At 38.4% G+C, this 17,213-nt stretch overlaps 1 protein-coding gene across 1 annotated transcript; it reads left to right on the forward strand.

Annotated features, from left to right (window-relative positions):
• Positions 1–208: 208 nt before the first annotated feature.
• LOC149285120 (T-cell surface glycoprotein CD8 beta chain-like) lies at positions 209–10,681 on the forward strand. Its single transcript, XM_089495806.1, has 5 exons — positions 209–626; positions 3,085–3,183; positions 4,125–4,217; positions 6,676–6,712; positions 10,552–10,681. The coding sequence occupies exons 1-5, from the start codon at positions 209–211 to the stop codon at positions 10,679–10,681; spliced, it is 777 nt and encodes a 258-aa protein (XP_089351932.1).
• The last annotated feature ends 6,532 nt before the right edge of the window (positions 10,682–17,213 follow it).

Below are 17,213 nucleotides of genomic sequence, written 5' to 3' on the forward strand. Positions count from 1 at the left end.
AATAAAATCCATGTGGTAAGATGTAGAACCACAAAAGCTTTCAAGACCTCAGAGATCCGTCCTTCAGTTTTCATTTTTTTCTTAATATTTTGCAGTGCCTGCTTGGGGTAATTAATCAATTAGCACGGCAACGACTTAATAGCCATTACTCATATTCTTTATCGCCTGAATATCCAAAGTCACACAAGAGATAGTCTTCATCAAGACGATGAACGTTGATCAGCTGTCTGATGAAACGATGTTTATCTTATTTTTCTTTTTTATTACAGAGATATCTTCTTTCGCTTTTCTGAATCAGTCAACGTCGATCGTGGCTTTGGTGAATTCCCATGTGGAGATAAGTTGCTCCATGAAAAACCACGCGATCGACCAGCTCGGCGTGTTTTGGTATCGAGAAACTAACAAGACTTCAAACATGGAGTTTATCGTGTTCGCTACAGTGCTGAACAAACATACCTATAACCATGATTTCGGCCAAGACCGTTTCTCGGTGACGCGGGATTACTTCCACCGCGTGTTCACCCTGAAGATAAAGCAGGTGCAGCTCTCAGACAGTGGCGTTTATTACTGTATGGTACAAAAGGCAGCACAGATTTTCTTCGGCAGTGGAACGACCTTACAAATTGGTAAGAGACCTTATCATCCCAACTATGATCTTCTACAACATTCTACAGCTTTTTGGTCTTCCTACCTTCAGATTGAGACCTCGTAGGTCTAGGTGGGGCACCAGATTAGCCACCCTGTCCCGACACCCTTGTTCTTTATTACAAGTGTAGTAGCGGTCAGCTTAGAACCCCACAATGCCATTTCCCCCAAACATAGGCTAATTCAACGTTTTCATACCTATCCATAGAATCAATAAAAAATCCTTATAATTCTTGTCTCGTTGGGATAGGTCATGAAGAATATTTAACAGTTCTATTAACTTAGTAATGGAGACTAAAACCTGAATGCAGTCTTATTAATATCTGTAGACCAACTGTCAGAAGCTAACATTTGGCTCTCTTAACCCCTTTGTCACTAGTGATGTGCCAGGTACATCATTGGTCCTATGAGACCATCTTTTTTTTTTATTATAACAGCGCCAATCGCACCCAGCATCAAGGAGAGAAAACAATAATTTAAAAAAAAGTTTAAAAAAAGGAATTAAAAAAAACAAATGGGTTGTAAAACTTTTTAGTAGTGGAAGAAATACTAAGCAAACTTACATTTGAATAAAAAAAAAAAAATAGCCCTGCTTTTAATATTTTATTCGTAATAAATATTCTGTTCAATGTATCAATATGGTTTTAAATTAAAACTCTACTTGTTTGAAAAAAGGTAATATATCTTAGGATTGAAGAAAAATGTAGCAAATTAATGAACATTTAAGGAATACGGGGAAGAGAAACGATGCAGTTTATAAAAAAAAGAGAAGTTAGGTAAAAAATATGTAACTCACAAAAAAGTCATGAAACCTCAAAAACAAGGCACTCTGTGATTTTATTGCTAATGCAGCGTGTATTGAATTGAACTTTAATTACTGAATTAACTTTATTTGTTGAATTGTATTCTTTAATTAGAATCCAGCTATTCATACATTTATAAATTGTCGCTGACACGGATGGACAAATGACAATGCAGAATAAATTCATCTGGTCTTCTACTGCGCGCATGAAGATTTAAGGAAAATTTTAACTGTTTTGTGGGATAGGCTGTGTTGCCTGATTATCCATGATAATATTTTAACCATGTTCACTAAAAATAAATTGTAAACTAGAAAAAGGGAGGAATATTAATAACAAATGCTTAATGCAGCCCATTTAAAAGATAAAATAGATAAAATTGTGATTTTCGGTCCAAGATATATGACTGCCCAGAGCCGGCCTTAGGCGTTGTGGCGCCCTGTGCGGACTACTCCTCTGGCGCCCCCCTCACTGCCCCTTCAAACTACCCCCCCATGCCCCTCAAACTACCCCTCCCCTCTGCCCCTTCAAACTACCCCCCCTGTCCATTCAAACTACACCCCCCCTGTCCCTTCAAACTACACCCCCCCTGCCCCTTCAAACTACACCCCCCCTCTGCCCCTTCAAACTACACCCCCCCCTCTGCCCCTTCAAACTACACCCTTCAAACTACACCCCCCCCCCCACTTACCTTGTTGCCGGAGTCCTGCGGTGAGAGCGGGAGGCATCCGTCTTCTCTCTCTGCCGCGGTGCCGGCATTTCATGTTGAGAGCCGGAATAGTCCGGCGCTCAACATGAGATGCCGGCACAGCGACGGAGTCACGGAGAGTAAGGGGCGCCGAGCGGTTGCCGAGAACTTCACGAGCAACCGCTCGGCGCCCCTGACCGGGACTTAGATTTAAGCATCATTTTTTTTTTAAACTTTATTTAACATGAATGATGTTAAATAAAGTTTTAAAAAAAACACCAAAAAAAACAAAACGATGCTTTAATCTAAGTCCCAGTCAGGCGCCCCTGCAACCATGGCGCCCTGTGCGGTCGCACAGGTCGCACACCCCTAAGGCCGGCCCTGTGACTGCCAATCATATAAATCATATAAATCTGCACCAAAAATGTAAGGAAAATTGGAGAGTAGAATAAAAAGTTTAGCGACTCCAGATAACATCAACAACTGTGTCCCCGACGCTTATCAGAATATATTAATATTAATCACTGTATGAACTAATAGCGATATTTAATTATCTTTTTATTATCACCCGTTTTTTATATAATTTTGTTTAAGATTTTTTATCTCTATTACCCTGTCCTCTTCCCTACTCTAGAGCCCACACAATATTATTATTTATTATCATTTATTGTTTTCTATAGCGCCATCATATTCCGCGACATAACAAGTAGTATATAGCATAACAATTTGACTTATAGAAACGACAGGTGAGGAGGGCCCCCTAGCCGTCATCTGATGACCTGGTCACCTATATTCTAGCTTAAAGGAACCGTTTATTTGACAATATATTAACAAGGATTCAAAAATCAATGATCTGGTATTCATTATATAAATCTCCATATTACTTCAAGTCAATAACTGCCATACTTGGATATCTCTTATTTAATAAATATCTTTTTTTCTCTGATATAGTTTCTGTGTTGCCAACGGTTACGCCAACCCACGGTACAACTTCAAAGCGGCTAAACGAACGTCAAGGGAAGTCTCGTGTCCCCAAATCCAATGAACAAGGTACTGCATATTTTAAGTGGGTTTGGCATATTCGGGCCTAATATCAGGTTTCCTGTAGGATACGGGTCTGGACAGTTTAAAAGCTCCTAACACTTTAAATGGCCATATAAGGACGTCTTTGTTTTAGAGGGTGTGGTAAGGTGTGGCTAGGGGCGGGGCTTTACGAGACGTTTTATGCAACTTTGTGCCCTATAGATATTTAGTTATGTCACTAAGTACTTTAAAGTCACTTAGAAGAAGAAGAATGTATTTGATTCAGACAGTTTAATTGATAAAAACACTTTACGCAGTTTCTATATACAAAACATTTGTTACTGTAACACTGGGATACCCTCATACCCACCAACCAGTAGAAAAGACAGACATCAGGGGAGGAAAAAGGGACAGGGAGATTTATGGCCCAACGAGGGACTGTCCTTTCTGAAAAGGGACACTTGGAAGGTATGCAGTTACAGGGACACTCCAGTCATCATATACACTTTAATGCCTATGATAGCTGTGTGCTCCCTTTAAATTGTTGTGGTGTTTTGCATGAGGATATGTTGTAGAATCCCCCCATATGTATTTGCCCTTTCTCCTGCCCCCCCCTAGCTAGATGTGTTTGGGCTCGTGAAATACTAGCGCTGGCTTGGAGAACAAGCAGTCAATCAGTGACAATAAATCTCACAGAGGAGGAAGGGAGCTGCAGCAACAGGGCTGCAGCTTCTAGGTCAAGTAGTGTTTTATATTTTTTTCTTTTTGTTTTGAAGTATTCACAGAGTACCTTAATATCTTCTTTAAAAGGGCTACCAAGACATTAAATTGTGCCTTTAAGGCTATAGTAGTGTTCTCTGACGCTTGTTTGGGATCCCAGGTATATGTGCAACCATCAAAGGTTGCATTTAACATAATTCTATATAGAACCAGTTCCCACATAAAACCATATACGTTTTCTTTCTTAGGTATTAAATGCAGTCCGGTAATCTGGGGGTCCCTGGCAGGAGGAGCTTTTCTTCTTTCCGTTTTCCTGGTTGCTTGTATTTTACATACATATCGTAAGTATCGTGCGTATCATAAATACAAGTTACATTACATATATACCTTAAAGTTCTGAGACGATGGGGGTAAATTATTAGCCTCTATATAACTGTATATTTCAGTTGATGATGCAATTTTTTTTTTTCACAAAAGCACAATAAATATATACATTTTTCTCTATTTTAACCCCTTCAGTCCCAGGGGTCTTCGGTACCCAGTTCAGCGATTATTCCCCTTTCCTGCAAATAGTGTACCCATGGAAAACGTATGTTGTTTTTTCAAGGAGGGAGGGGGCTTTCTTTTGATACATAGTTAGATGATTACAAACTGAAAAAAGACAGCGCTTCAGTAAATATAAAAACAATGATTTTAATACAAAGACAAAAATATATAATACATTAAAAGGAATACACAGATAAAAATAACATACATAAAAGACCTCAATATTTGGGTATAAATATATAGATAAATCAAAAACAGTTGAGTGGTATTCAACCTGCCCCAAGAAGGGTTTTTTATATATTTTCCCCTTTGAATCCTCACAAAATTAGGTAAAGTGATGGAAAATCCCCTCCGAGTTTATCAATTCAGGTGTCCTGATTTCAGAAATACCTAATTTCTATAAAATTTCCAAACTTTCCCAGCACTTATAGGGAACATACTATAAGGTGTACATTAGTCGTAGAATTTTTACATTAGGTATGATGGGATTGCAACTCTAATTTTAAACAAATTTGGCCACAGGGCATGTGTTACGGCGTAGAAACCCGGCCAAAATTGTTTAGCTGCATCTCCTGATTACGGAAATACCCCACATCCTTAGTTTTTTTCTTTCTAGAGGGCCATATCCATCCCTTACATATAGTACCCGATAGGGTAGTATTTTTTATACCTATGGCTTAAGGGGTTTGGGGGTTGTGAATGGGGGCAGGAGGGTTATACCTTTAAGATGTTGTACTATTATCTTTTTTATAATTTTTAAAATTTTATTTTTTTTTCATTTTTTTGTATTTATTTTTACAAAAATAGCACTGTTAACGTTTTATGATTATTTTATTATTATTTATTGTTAAAAAAAATCACTAACTTTTTCCCCTTTTTCCTCTTTCCCCCCTTTTTTCCCCTCTTTTTTCCTCTCTTTTTCCTTTTATTTTTTTTTTTCTTTTTTCCATTTTTCCCCCCCTTTTTCGTGTTGATTTGTGTTTCAACATGTGAGAAGAGTGAGAAACATGGTTTCTCACTACCCTCCCCGCGATCCCCCTGCACTGACCACACTGTGATCTCTATGAAAGTCCCCACAGACTAGACTGCAGGGGATATCCTGTCCTCTAATGACCTTCTGGGTGACGTCAGCAGTGACGCGACCCGGAAGGGAATGTCCAATCATGCAATCGGGCATTTAAAACTGTAACAGTTTTCCGGTGCTCGCGCTGCCGCTGCAAGAAGGTCAGGACGTACTGGTACGTCTATAGGGGTTTCTTGAGATGCGTTTTATGGACATACCGGTATGTCCATAGGGGATTGAAGGGGTTAAGATGTAATTGGGTAATATAAGATTGATATTTTGGCGTGACAACAGAATTCTGGAAACTCTTGTCTCAAACCATTTATAAATTATTTTATAATAACGTTATTTATTATGTTTTACATTTCTCCTCTTTTCTTGCCTGCTACACTTTGATAAATCTTCCCCACTTTGTTTCCCGATTGTTCATATAATTCTTTCCCGAGAAACTCTTATGAACGCTCAGGTCCTTAAACCGTTTTCACAAAGTATCTTTTGCCATAAATGTTGTCAGTGATAAATATAATTGAAGAATTACATATCTAACTGTTTATAGTTTATTTTTTGCACTTTATATCTCAGCTAATTAGGATGTTGGGAATAAAAGATCACAATGCGATGAAGTCATAATTGGGGGATATTTTTTTTTTTCTTATCGGCAAAACTTATTCAGGCTACTTTATACATAGCATATAGGTAAAGAGCAAAACCTAGACAAAGCTTCCCACACGCGTGTCACCAACGATCTGCGTGCAAACCAGGATTTGTCGCTTTGAGGACACATTTGCCACAGGTGCCGTGACATTAGTGAGGTCACATACATATTGAAGGACGGTGATGAAGCCCACCATACCAGCGGAGGAGACCTAGTACCTTTTTCTTAGAAAAATCTCACCAGTGCACAAGTGTACTGCTAGTGAACCATCCATAATGATCAATGACATACAATATCTAGCACCCCAGCTGCCCCTAGCTTATCCTCCTAAGGAAATTTGGTAACACGTAAAGCACATTATGGAAGCTAAAAAGGTCAGTTGGAGAGGATAGAGAACTAGGCATGTGCAATTAATGGTACAACAAAAAAAACAAAACATTTTTTTAATTTTTCAATTCAATTTTAACTTAAAAATATAATTTCTTTTTTTAAATTATTAATCATAATAATGATGGCTTCATAATTTTTTTCCTAGGTGTCTACAAAAGATCCCGTCTGTTCTTCAGGAAGCAGTAAGTGTGTCGGTGTTAACGTTCTGTTTGATATGCGTGATAATCGCTCGTGTAACCACATGAAACAGATGTAGCAGCTGCTGTATGCTTGCGGTGGTAAACATCTTACCTCCAGCATATCTAGAATGCTTGGTGATTAAGATCATATCACACCTGCACAGGGAGTTTTTCTGATTTTTATTGATAAAAGCCCCAATTTGAAGGAGTCCCCCTTGTATCTAGGCCTCTTAAGATGCCAAGAATCCTAATAACCAAGGCCCTGACATATTGAGGGGGCAAAAAGGTGGACTTGCCCTCCCTTGGTGGTTCCCCTTGAGTGCCACCCTAAGGCAGGGGCAAAGTCTTAGAGGGGCCTGAGGGGCCTGTTCTGTCAACGCACATCTGCTGGGTTTTAATGTTATGTTTTTACCCCGTTTTTATATGGGCTCTCATTACATTATTTGAATCTGAATTTATTGACTTGAAGTTTAGCTTTAGGTAGTCTAAATGGCAAAAAGGGATTGAAGAGTGACTTCTTAAGGGGCTATCGTAAGGTAGCACCATCTAAGCTGCAGCTCGTCCCCAACGCCATATTTGAACTATACCACTGAATAGTCAAGTAAGTGTCATTAAGTCAGTATGTGCATCCTGTACATGGTTCAGGGCAAACTGACAAAGAGCCCCGACCTACTCAACCGCAGACACAGATCTATGCTCCTTCCTAGGTATCCAACCATGTCCTATTAGATGACAAAGAATGTAACGCAACCTAAGTCAATAGGGTCCTGCGCCATGTCGGAAATACTCACCAAGGGGAGGTACCCAGCCCAAAGCCACAAGAATAACCAAATCAACAGAATTCTTTGACTCAGAACTTTTTGAAGTTTTTCTAACAAAGTACTTTACATAGCATGCGAGAGGGAGATAAGGGCAGCAGTTGTAATCTTATGGTTTTCTAGTTCGCTTTTGTGGTGATATATTGTCTAGATACTGAATCAGGTTATTCACGCATTGAGCTCTGTAATGCTGATCACGTTATATTAGTGATCAAAAATCCATGTAAATCCATGAAATTACTTTTAAGAACTGCCATGAGGAACATTTGAAGATTGATGGACCCGTTTTAGGCCGTTGCCTCGTCTTCGGTGATCATTTTTTAGTATGGGACCGGGTTGTTAGGGCCAAGTGTTATTCATTTACAACAGCTACATATCACAAGCTGCATGCACACAGGTGGAATGGGCATATGCAACGGTAACATGTATATTTCACTTTTATATGTATTTAAGTATACCTGTAACTAGTGCAGGTTCTTTTTTGAACCTTTCCCACCATATAATTCCTTTTTTTCCCTCTTTTCTATTTTTTCAGCTCTCCAAACTAAGAAGTACATTTTCTGTGCCTTGTTCAAGAGATTAAGGAACTGCAGAGAGGAAATTTCAGCCAAAGAGCAAACAGGAACATGGACCTGGCTATGGACTATATCATCATTTATGTACTCATAATTTGTGCCAGTTAATGTGTTACTCTTCATAATTTAAGGTCAGATGTCTTGGGCAATAACGCCAAGTGATATATTAGGAGAGAATGTTAAAAATGAGAATTTCACATGTAGAATGTATTTATTTATTGGCACAGAGATGTAAAGCTTTTGATATTAATTTTCTACGATGCATGCCTCTAGTTAAGGAATCCCGTCGGTATCTCAATTGGACAATATGGCTGTGACTCAGATGCCCTTATAACGATAGTCCATCCAGATTTGGCTTTAATATCTGTCTTTTTCTAATTATTTGTTCCCCACAAAAATTCTACATTGGATTTGGGAAATTAATGGCTAAGGTCCACCCCAACAGGAACCTTAAGGAGTGTCATATTCATTTATTTCTTGATGATTTTTCCTTCCCTTTTTTGTGTTGGTGGTGAACGTTTCCCATGAAATGATGACTCCTTAGTATAGATTTTTTTTTATCACACTACTGGGGAATCTATACTTCCAAATAGGATACTCAGGGCTAGATTCACAGTTCCAAGTGGAAACCATCTATGAAAACCAGGGCCATACCGGGGATTTTAATCAGCCCTGGCACTTTAAGGCTAGCGGCCCATAATGACATACATGCTGCCCCCCTGCCCGGATAGACACATCATCATGCTACATTCTTACCCTCATAGCGCCGCATATAGCCATGTGTGCCCAGACTGGGTCTGCTCATTGTAGCAAAGGCTTTCTTCAATCCTTAATATTGTTCACCCTTCGAAGGGAAGCTTTTATCTAGACATGCGGATTTGTTTTTAATTGCAACACTGGTTGAAAAGAAAAAAAAAAGAAAAACGAAGGTGCACAATGCGAAAATCTTCGTTCATTCATTTGTCCCGTCGTTGCGGCCACCATTTTAACTACACTAAGAGGAGGAAGATCTCACCATTTTGAGGGACCTGCATTTGTCCAATCAGCTTACTCCTGTCACATCATGCTGAGGGTTTGTCCAATGGCTGTGTTGCATCTTTGAAAGGAAAAAAAAGCAAACTATTAATGAAGAGAGCCTATATAAGAGCAGAGCAGGCAGGGGATCCGTTCATTTCACTGAGACTGCTTTATGTGATATGGCTGTGCTGCAGCTGAGCATTTTACAGAGTCAAATTCTTCCGTGTGAGACTTGACGAGCCTCAGCCTGACATTTCTCAGTTTCTAAGACTCTTTAAACTTTTGATTTAATTAAGATCATTAATTAATTCAATTAAGATAATTTAACCAGTTCACTACTATCTTCAACCTTAACCCTATTACTGTAAGCTAATTTTGACCTCAAATTCCCATCCATTGGCCTCAAATTCCCTATTGAACTTATTCTACACTTTATTACTTGTCTCCATGGCAATCGGATGAATGAATGGGATTTCTGAAAACGAAAATGTTGGACGAAGCAAACTTTCCCCCCTGAAAACAATCATGAGCTTCCCGCCGGTGCCAAAGTCTACTTTTTTGCCAAACCAATGGGAAACTGCTATACTTTACTACTAACTGTCCATCAGATCATTTTTTTTAATGGTGAATGAAAAGCTACATGTGAACCTAATCCAGGGGAGACTTCCCTATTCTTGTAACATGAAGCTGGAGAAAACATGTTTTCACCCCAATATAAACACAATCCCCGTCATATGTCAGCTTAGAAATTATTTTGCTCTTTACAGTGAGGGGGGAATGCCTTGACTTATGTTAAAAACAGCGGCTTTCATGTTGTCCTAAATATCATACTAGCGGTATGACTAAATATCATACAAGGGGTTCCGTACATTTAATTTTTCCTTTTTGTGGTAAATCAAACATTCTATTAGACGAAAATGAATCATTTTGAGAAAGGAGCCCTGTGAGGGCTCTGCGTTCATTCTTTCACTTTCCAGTCTGTTTTAAAATGTAACATAAAAAAGGCACATGTGAAGCACAAAACTGAGAGCCTGAGGAATTATTAGCCTTAGGAGCTAATCCAATCGATGGTAAGGGGCTTCTAATATTTCTTTAGCAGCGTGTTTTAACGTGTGTTAATGTTATTGTGATTCATTTTCACTCTCGCAATCTGCTGGAGCTCTATAAATAAAATGTAATGCAAAAGCAAATGACTTTGTTGAACGTTTGGTGCTTATGACGTAGGATGTGATCAATAATTACTTTTGTACGACGCTTTGTTGAACAGTTCAGTTGGTAACAGCTGGGCCATAGGTTTTCAGGAGCTGTACATCCCCCCACCCCCAGCACCCAGGTATGGAAAGCAGGACACCTACGTTGATAGTGTGGACCCCACTGAAGAGGACCATGAAGGTTGAAACATACTTCTGGGGTTGTTGGTTCCTTTGTGCAGGAAATTTGTCTATAATATCGGTTCTGGTCTACCGTTGTACATCAATGGAGATATTTCCTCTGTAATGGCACAAGTGAGCTACAACTTCAGATACTTCCAAATGGGGACACGCCGTAGGGGAGGCTATTAACCCCTTAATGACAAAGCCCGTACATGTATGGGCTCAAAATGCACTGTTTTCCATGGGTTTAGGGAAAGCCCATTGTCCTTAAGGGGTTAAACCGCTGTCCGTTTTCTGAAACCTTACTGTTTGGCAGCTTTTCAGTCCCTAAAGTAGAGCGAGACAAGGAAACCAGCTTGGGGAAATATTTCCGCTCAAACAGCCAAACAGTGTATTTTGTCCACGGTTTTCGATGACACGTGTCTTTTCCTATTTCTATTTTTCATCTGATTTTCCAGTTTAATTAAGACTTTTAAAGCCAATAGATTCTTGGAATTGATTCATTTATAAAACCTCTAGCAAAAGGAAAGTACACATTTTAGTGGTTTTAATTTTTTTCAGTTCAATTACAATGGGGATAGACGTTTAATAACAATCGTTTTAATTGTTTTTCGTAGGACTGGTGATTTTAGGGTTCTATACTAAAACTCACATAAAATGTAATAGAAAAGATATAAATAATGCCGCAGTCCATAAATAAGAAACTGCTAACCTAGTGATTTATTGTGATAATGTTGGAGAGTTTTCTCTTTAATGAAAAAGGGAGTCCATTCATATTTAGAAGAATGTTTTTTTTCGGGTTTTTTTTTACATTTTTTAAGTAATTATTCATTCTGAGCATTTCTTCTCAAAATACCTGCAAGATGCTAGGACTTTAACATAAATTATAACTGGTTAGATGATGTTTCTGGTCCATATATAAATTAATTTGTAGGAGGAATAACGCATATATTGTAAATAACGTACATAATTGAACAAAAAGAACAAGAAAGCTATAAGAAACAAATATTTACCAGTTATTTTTTATTGCTAGGATGAAACGTCTTATTATTATTATTATTATTATTATTGCTATTGCTTATTCTTGTTTTTTTCTTTTTTTTTTTTAAAGCGACATACTTACAAATTTACAACAAAAAAACCATCTAAGGAAGGTTTCAAAGATAACAAAAGATGCGTAACCCACATAAAGGATTAACTTTAAAAATAAAATAATCCAATGTAAAATGGGCTCAAATCCAAGAAGTAACAAACTAATATGACTACTAGAATTTTACAATCGGACGTATGGAACAAAAGCCGTGTCGTACACATAGAGGAGCCATATCCTGCCGGCTCCTCGCTGCACACCTGCGAGATGTCTTGATGTGGCGGCTGATCTATGTAGGGTACGAGATTTCTCGTCAGGGGCTATAAAAATTGTAGGGTCTGCAGGTGACAGCTGTAGCTAAATGTTTTTAAAAGAGAAATTAACACTTTCAGTGCGTCTACATTTTTATTTCTTAGACGCTGAATAAATATTAAAAATGGTAACATTTTTTTTTTTTTTGCTTTATTCTGTTAGAATTGTGACATTTCAGAAGGCAATGTATGCCTCGCTTTGGCACATTAGTTTGAAAGATCAGTCATATACAGACATATATATTTGTGTTTTTTAAAGTTTTTCCTGGTGATCGTGGGCTGAATACCCTCTATATTGAAGACGCAGCTCCTGTTCTTCAACAAGAAATGGCATGTGCCTGAAAAATCGACACCGCCAAACAGGAAGCTACAGGTTTGGGTTTTTTTGGCAAAATGTTTCTTAGAAATGTTATATTTTTCAAATAGGCATAAGAAAAGTGTGTTAAAAACACCCACCCGGTTGACATCACCAAGAAACTGTAATTCATTTTTCATATTAAGAATATGATTTACAATTTTGGAGGACACCTTTACGGTGATACTCATATTGTCGATTTTGTTTTCATTATTACATTTATTTGCAGATTTGGTGGCACAATCATAATAGGGGGGCAGTGAAAAGGAATAATAACATTACAATTTACAGAAAATGAATATTAACATTACAATTCACAGTATGCAATTTGACAATCAGATTAACACACGTTAAGACGAGAGGAGAGACCTGCTCTTACAAGCTTACAATCCATTAGAAGGTTGAGGGGGGTAGAGACGAACATGAAAACGAACACGAAGAGTGCACAAAGATATATTAGCCATATGTGGCAGTGTGTTCATTTTCATTTATTAATTATTTAAATAAAATATATCCCCATGATCCGCTGGTCTCCCCGCTGCAACAGTTAAATGTCCGCACTCGCGGACATTAATTCTGTCGAACTTGCAAACTCTTTTTTTCTATTTATTTTGGGGGGGTTTTTGTATTAAACCATTACACGAAAGGATCATGGGAATATATTTTATTTGAATAAATGCAAATGAGCTCACTGCCACAGATGGCTAATATATGTTCGGACAGAATGCTGCCCTCTGTTGGTTTTACATTAAGTAGCATAATAACTGGATTTCTTTGAAACATATGGAACAATGCTACTTAATGTAAAACCAACAGAGGGCAGCATTCTGTCCGAACATATATTAGCCATATGTCTTCGGACAGAATGCTGCCCTCTGTTGGTTTTACATTAAGTAGCATTGTTCCATATGCTTCAAAGAAATCCAGTTATTATGCTACTTAATGCTGGCGACCAATAGAGTTGCTGATACGCACATTTAAACTACTGGCGCCAGAGCTGCTGCGGTACGCGTTAACCCCGTATTAACCCCTTAACCGGAAAAAACGAATATTCGCCCGAAGAGAAGACAGGAACGGGCGAATATTCGCGGAATACGAAGATTTTTTTTTTGACGAAGACGAGCACGAAGACGAACACGAAGAGCCCCCTGGTGCCCAAGTCTAGTAGAGACTGCTTGGGTGAGGACGATCTGGTCCTAGCGAGGGTGGTGTGAAGACCTTAAGGGTTTGAGAGAACTTATGACTTCTTCAGGGTGATGTTTGGAGGGGTAGATATTAGGAGGGGTAGGTATCAGGAGGGGTAGGTATCAAGAGGGGTAGGTATTAGCAGGGTAGGTATTAGGAGGGGTAGGTATTAGGAGGGTAGGTATTAGGAGGGGTAGGTATCAGGAGGGTAGGTATTAGGAGGGTAGGTATCAGGAGGGGTAGGTATTAGGAGGGGTATGTATCAGGAGGGGTAGGTATTAGGAGGGGTAGGTATTAGGAGGGGTAGGTATTAGGAGGGTAGATATTAGGAGGGTAGGTATTAAGAGGGGTTGGTATTAGGAGGGGTCAGTATCAAGAGGGGTAGGTATTAGGAGGGTAGATATCAGGAGGGTAGGTATTAGGAGGGGTAGGTATTAAGAGGGTAGGTATTAGGAGGGGTAGGTATTAGGAGGGTAGGTATCAGGAGGGGTAGGTATCAGGAGGGGTAGGTATTAGGAGGGGTAGATATTAGGAGGGTAGGTATCAGGACGGTAGGTATCAGGAGCGTAGGTATCAGGAGGGTAGGTATTAGGAGGGGTAGGTATCAGGAGGGTAGGTATCAGGAGGGGTAGGTATTAGGAGGGTAGGTATTAGGAGGGGTAGGTATTAGGAGGGTAGGTATTAGGAGGGGTAGGTATTAGGAGGGGTAGGTATTAGGAGGGTAGATATTAGGAGGGTAGGTATTAAGAGGGGTTGGTATTAGGAGGGGTAGGTATTAGGAGGGTAGGTATTAGGAGGGTAGGTATTAGGAGGGGTAGGTATTAGGAGGGGTAGGTATCAGGAGGGGTAGGTATTAGGAGGGGTAGATATTAGGAGGGTAGGTATTAGGAGGGGTAGGTATCAGGAGGGTAGGTATCAGGAGGGTAGGTATTAGGAGGGGTAGGTATTAGGAGGGTAGGTATTAGGAGGGTAGGTATTAGGAGGGGTAGGTATTAGGAGGGTAGGTATCAGGAGGGTAGGTATTAGGAGGGGTAGGTATTAGGAGGGTAGGTATTAGGAGGGTAGGTATTAGGAGGGGTAGGTATTAGGAGGGGTAGGTATTAGGAGGGTAGGTATTAGGAGGAGTAGGTATTAGGAGGGTAGGTATTAGGAGGGGTAGGTATCAGGAGGGTAGGTATTAGGAGGGGTAGGTATTAGGAGGGTAGGTATTAGGAGGGTAGGTATTAGGAGGGGTAGGTATTAGGAGGGGTAGGTATCAGGAGGGGTAGGTATCAGGAGGGGTAGGTATTAGGAGGGGTAGGTATTAGGAGGGTAGGTATCAGGTTGTCGGGGTTTTTAGTGACAGTTTAAAGTAAGAAGGAGAGAAACTGAGAGGAAGAGGTAGAGAATCTCACAGAAAACCCTACTATCAAGGTTGCATAAATCCATCAAGTTAATTATTTCAAACTCATGCACACAGAATACCGATCATATAAAGAGTTTTAAAAACTGGCACACAAAGCATAATACTTTTTTTTACTTTGATGAGAGAATTTTAGATAAAGGTAGACCAAGGTTTTTCCAACGGTTAAAAATGGTCAAACCGGATGGTTTGCGCTTCCTTTGAATATGGTTTCCCGAATATATTTTGGATGTCAAGCCATCATGAGCTGTATGGGTACCTTGTCAAAGTTAAAACTCTTAAAAAAACAGATTTACAAAAAAAAAAAAAAAACATCTTCTGAGTTGTTTTCAATGCTAGACATTTCAGAGTTAGGCTTTGCTAAATATTTTTTTCACATTAATCAAACAAGAATATTATTCATTAAAATTCTAAAATATCATCATAAAAGGTACAGTATATGATATTCAGATTATCGGTTGGTATGATCCATACCCAAACTGCTGGAATCCCGTTAACATTTATCTTTACATGATCTCCTGAAATACAAGATTAAACAAAAAGAAAAATATACAAAAATATAATATGTGATAAGAAATACCGGTAATATAAATAAGTCAAATAAATAATAATTAAAATTAACAAGTAATAAAAAATTAACATTTGCAAAATGAGAATGGCAGATACAGGATATAGGATGTCTATCCTAACAAAAATATTATATTCTTAATACTCTCTAGTGAACACTGTGTGGTTCTTGGCACGTAGAGTGTTATCTCGCAGTTAGGTGCCACTAAAGATATACAAGAAAATGTCTGATAATGTATTATAAAAGAGTGCAGTTAAATAATACATATATAATATATATATATATAATAAATTGAGAATATGGTTTATTTGAAAAGAAAATTCTAAGCGCTAATACAATATGTATATAAATACTTATATACATAATATATAATATATACTTATATATATAGTCCCATTTACACACATATTCTCACAATATATGAGTATGTAAATATATATATATTTGTGCTGTGTTTTAAGTTTTTAAATGAAATACTTTTTTTTAGTAATAAAAATATTTTTTTCTAAGTATGAAGATTTAATTTTGTGTATATCGTCTTTAGATTATGGTGAGATACTATGAGTTACTTGCATTGTGTGAAAATCAATTATTAAATTACATTAGATCCGCAGTGAATTCAAATGGTAAATCTTTTTTTTTTTGTACGTATTTACAAATGATACAGGAGCTGCCATGGGTGGAATATAACAAAAGATGGCATGAGATAGATTAACTCAACTGCATCACCTTGAGATGAAACAGAACATGCAGGTGGACGCTAATGCTCTATATCAGGTGTGATAAATGTAATGCAGTAACTGACCTGAAGGTGGCGCTGTCCGCTAAACTAGTTTGCTGCTTCTTTGAAACCCACATTCCTAAAACAATTATCCTCAATAGAATTATTTTTTTTAAATTTATTAAGTAGCTAGATTTCTATGAAAGTAGAGAATCGCGCTTCCCTTTGCAGTGATTTATAATTAAAAATTGTCAGCACAAGAAATAGTTTTGCATCAAATTTGGGAATAAAAAAGGTGCGCAATCACATTAGAGAACGTCATTGCCACGTATAAATAATTATCAAAGTTTTGTGCCCCAAAAAAATAGTGAGCGCCGCATCTGAAGACATGCTAGAAATTCAGATTTAGAATGTTATAATGGCCCCAAGGTATATTTTGCTCTCTTTTATAGGACCCTGGCCATACTCTCAGGAGGGGACATTTAATTCCATTGCACTTTTCCATTGGAAAAGAAAGTTCCTGTGAATAACAGCTCGCCACAGCTTGGTTTCTCACTCCAGTCTCTTGTATGCCATATAAAGGGGGTGCAAAGTTTGTCTTATTTTCTGCTAATGTTCCCAGCTGTCTGCACATTTTGTGGTCAAAACACACAGGGTGGAAGTCGTGTGTGGTTAGGCTGAGTGCTAAGCGGTTACTCAGGCACCAGGCGTTGTGATCACTTACCACTTACTGGTGGGTTTCTAAAGACCCTAAAAAAACAGCGTCCTACATCCTTTACAGAAAACAGCGGTAACAATGCCACAATGCAACAGGTACGCTGAGTTTCCTAGTGAAATGTTGCTTGCTCTTTTTCTTTTCTCGTGTTTTCTCCATTAAATGTTGAAAACTGCAGCACAAAGGGTTAAATGGCTCACAATTAGAGAAGCTATAAGTCTCTGTGGGCAGTTTATCCGTCACAGCCAAAAAATACCACTAAAGGCGTTAAAAAGCCAGAAACTCATAATGTATGCATTGTCAATAAGCCTGGAATAAAGACATCTACTGCAGTTAGAGAGCCGAGACACTTTTTAATCAGTGACTATTTATTT

Source organism: Sceloporus occidentalis, unplaced genomic scaffold (genome assembly GCF_023333645.1).
Source record: "Sceloporus occidentalis isolate IW3139 unplaced genomic scaffold, rSceOcc1.0.p SCAF_84, whole genome shotgun sequence".
Classification (NCBI taxonomy): domain Eukaryota; kingdom Metazoa; phylum Chordata; class Lepidosauria; order Squamata; family Phrynosomatidae; genus Sceloporus; species Sceloporus occidentalis.

Coding starts and splice junctions, on each gene's coding strand:
- LOC149285120 (XM_089495806.1), top strand. CDS start 209: ATGAACGTTGATCAGCTGTCTGATGAAACGATGTTTATCTTATTTTTC. Junction 627..3,084: donor TGGAACGACCTTACAAATTG/GTAAGAGACCTT, acceptor TCTCTGATATAG/TTTCTGTGTTGCCAACGGTT. Junction 3,184..4,124: donor CCCCAAATCCAATGAACAAG/GTACTGCATATT, acceptor TTTCTTTCTTAG/GTATTAAATGCAGTCCGGTA.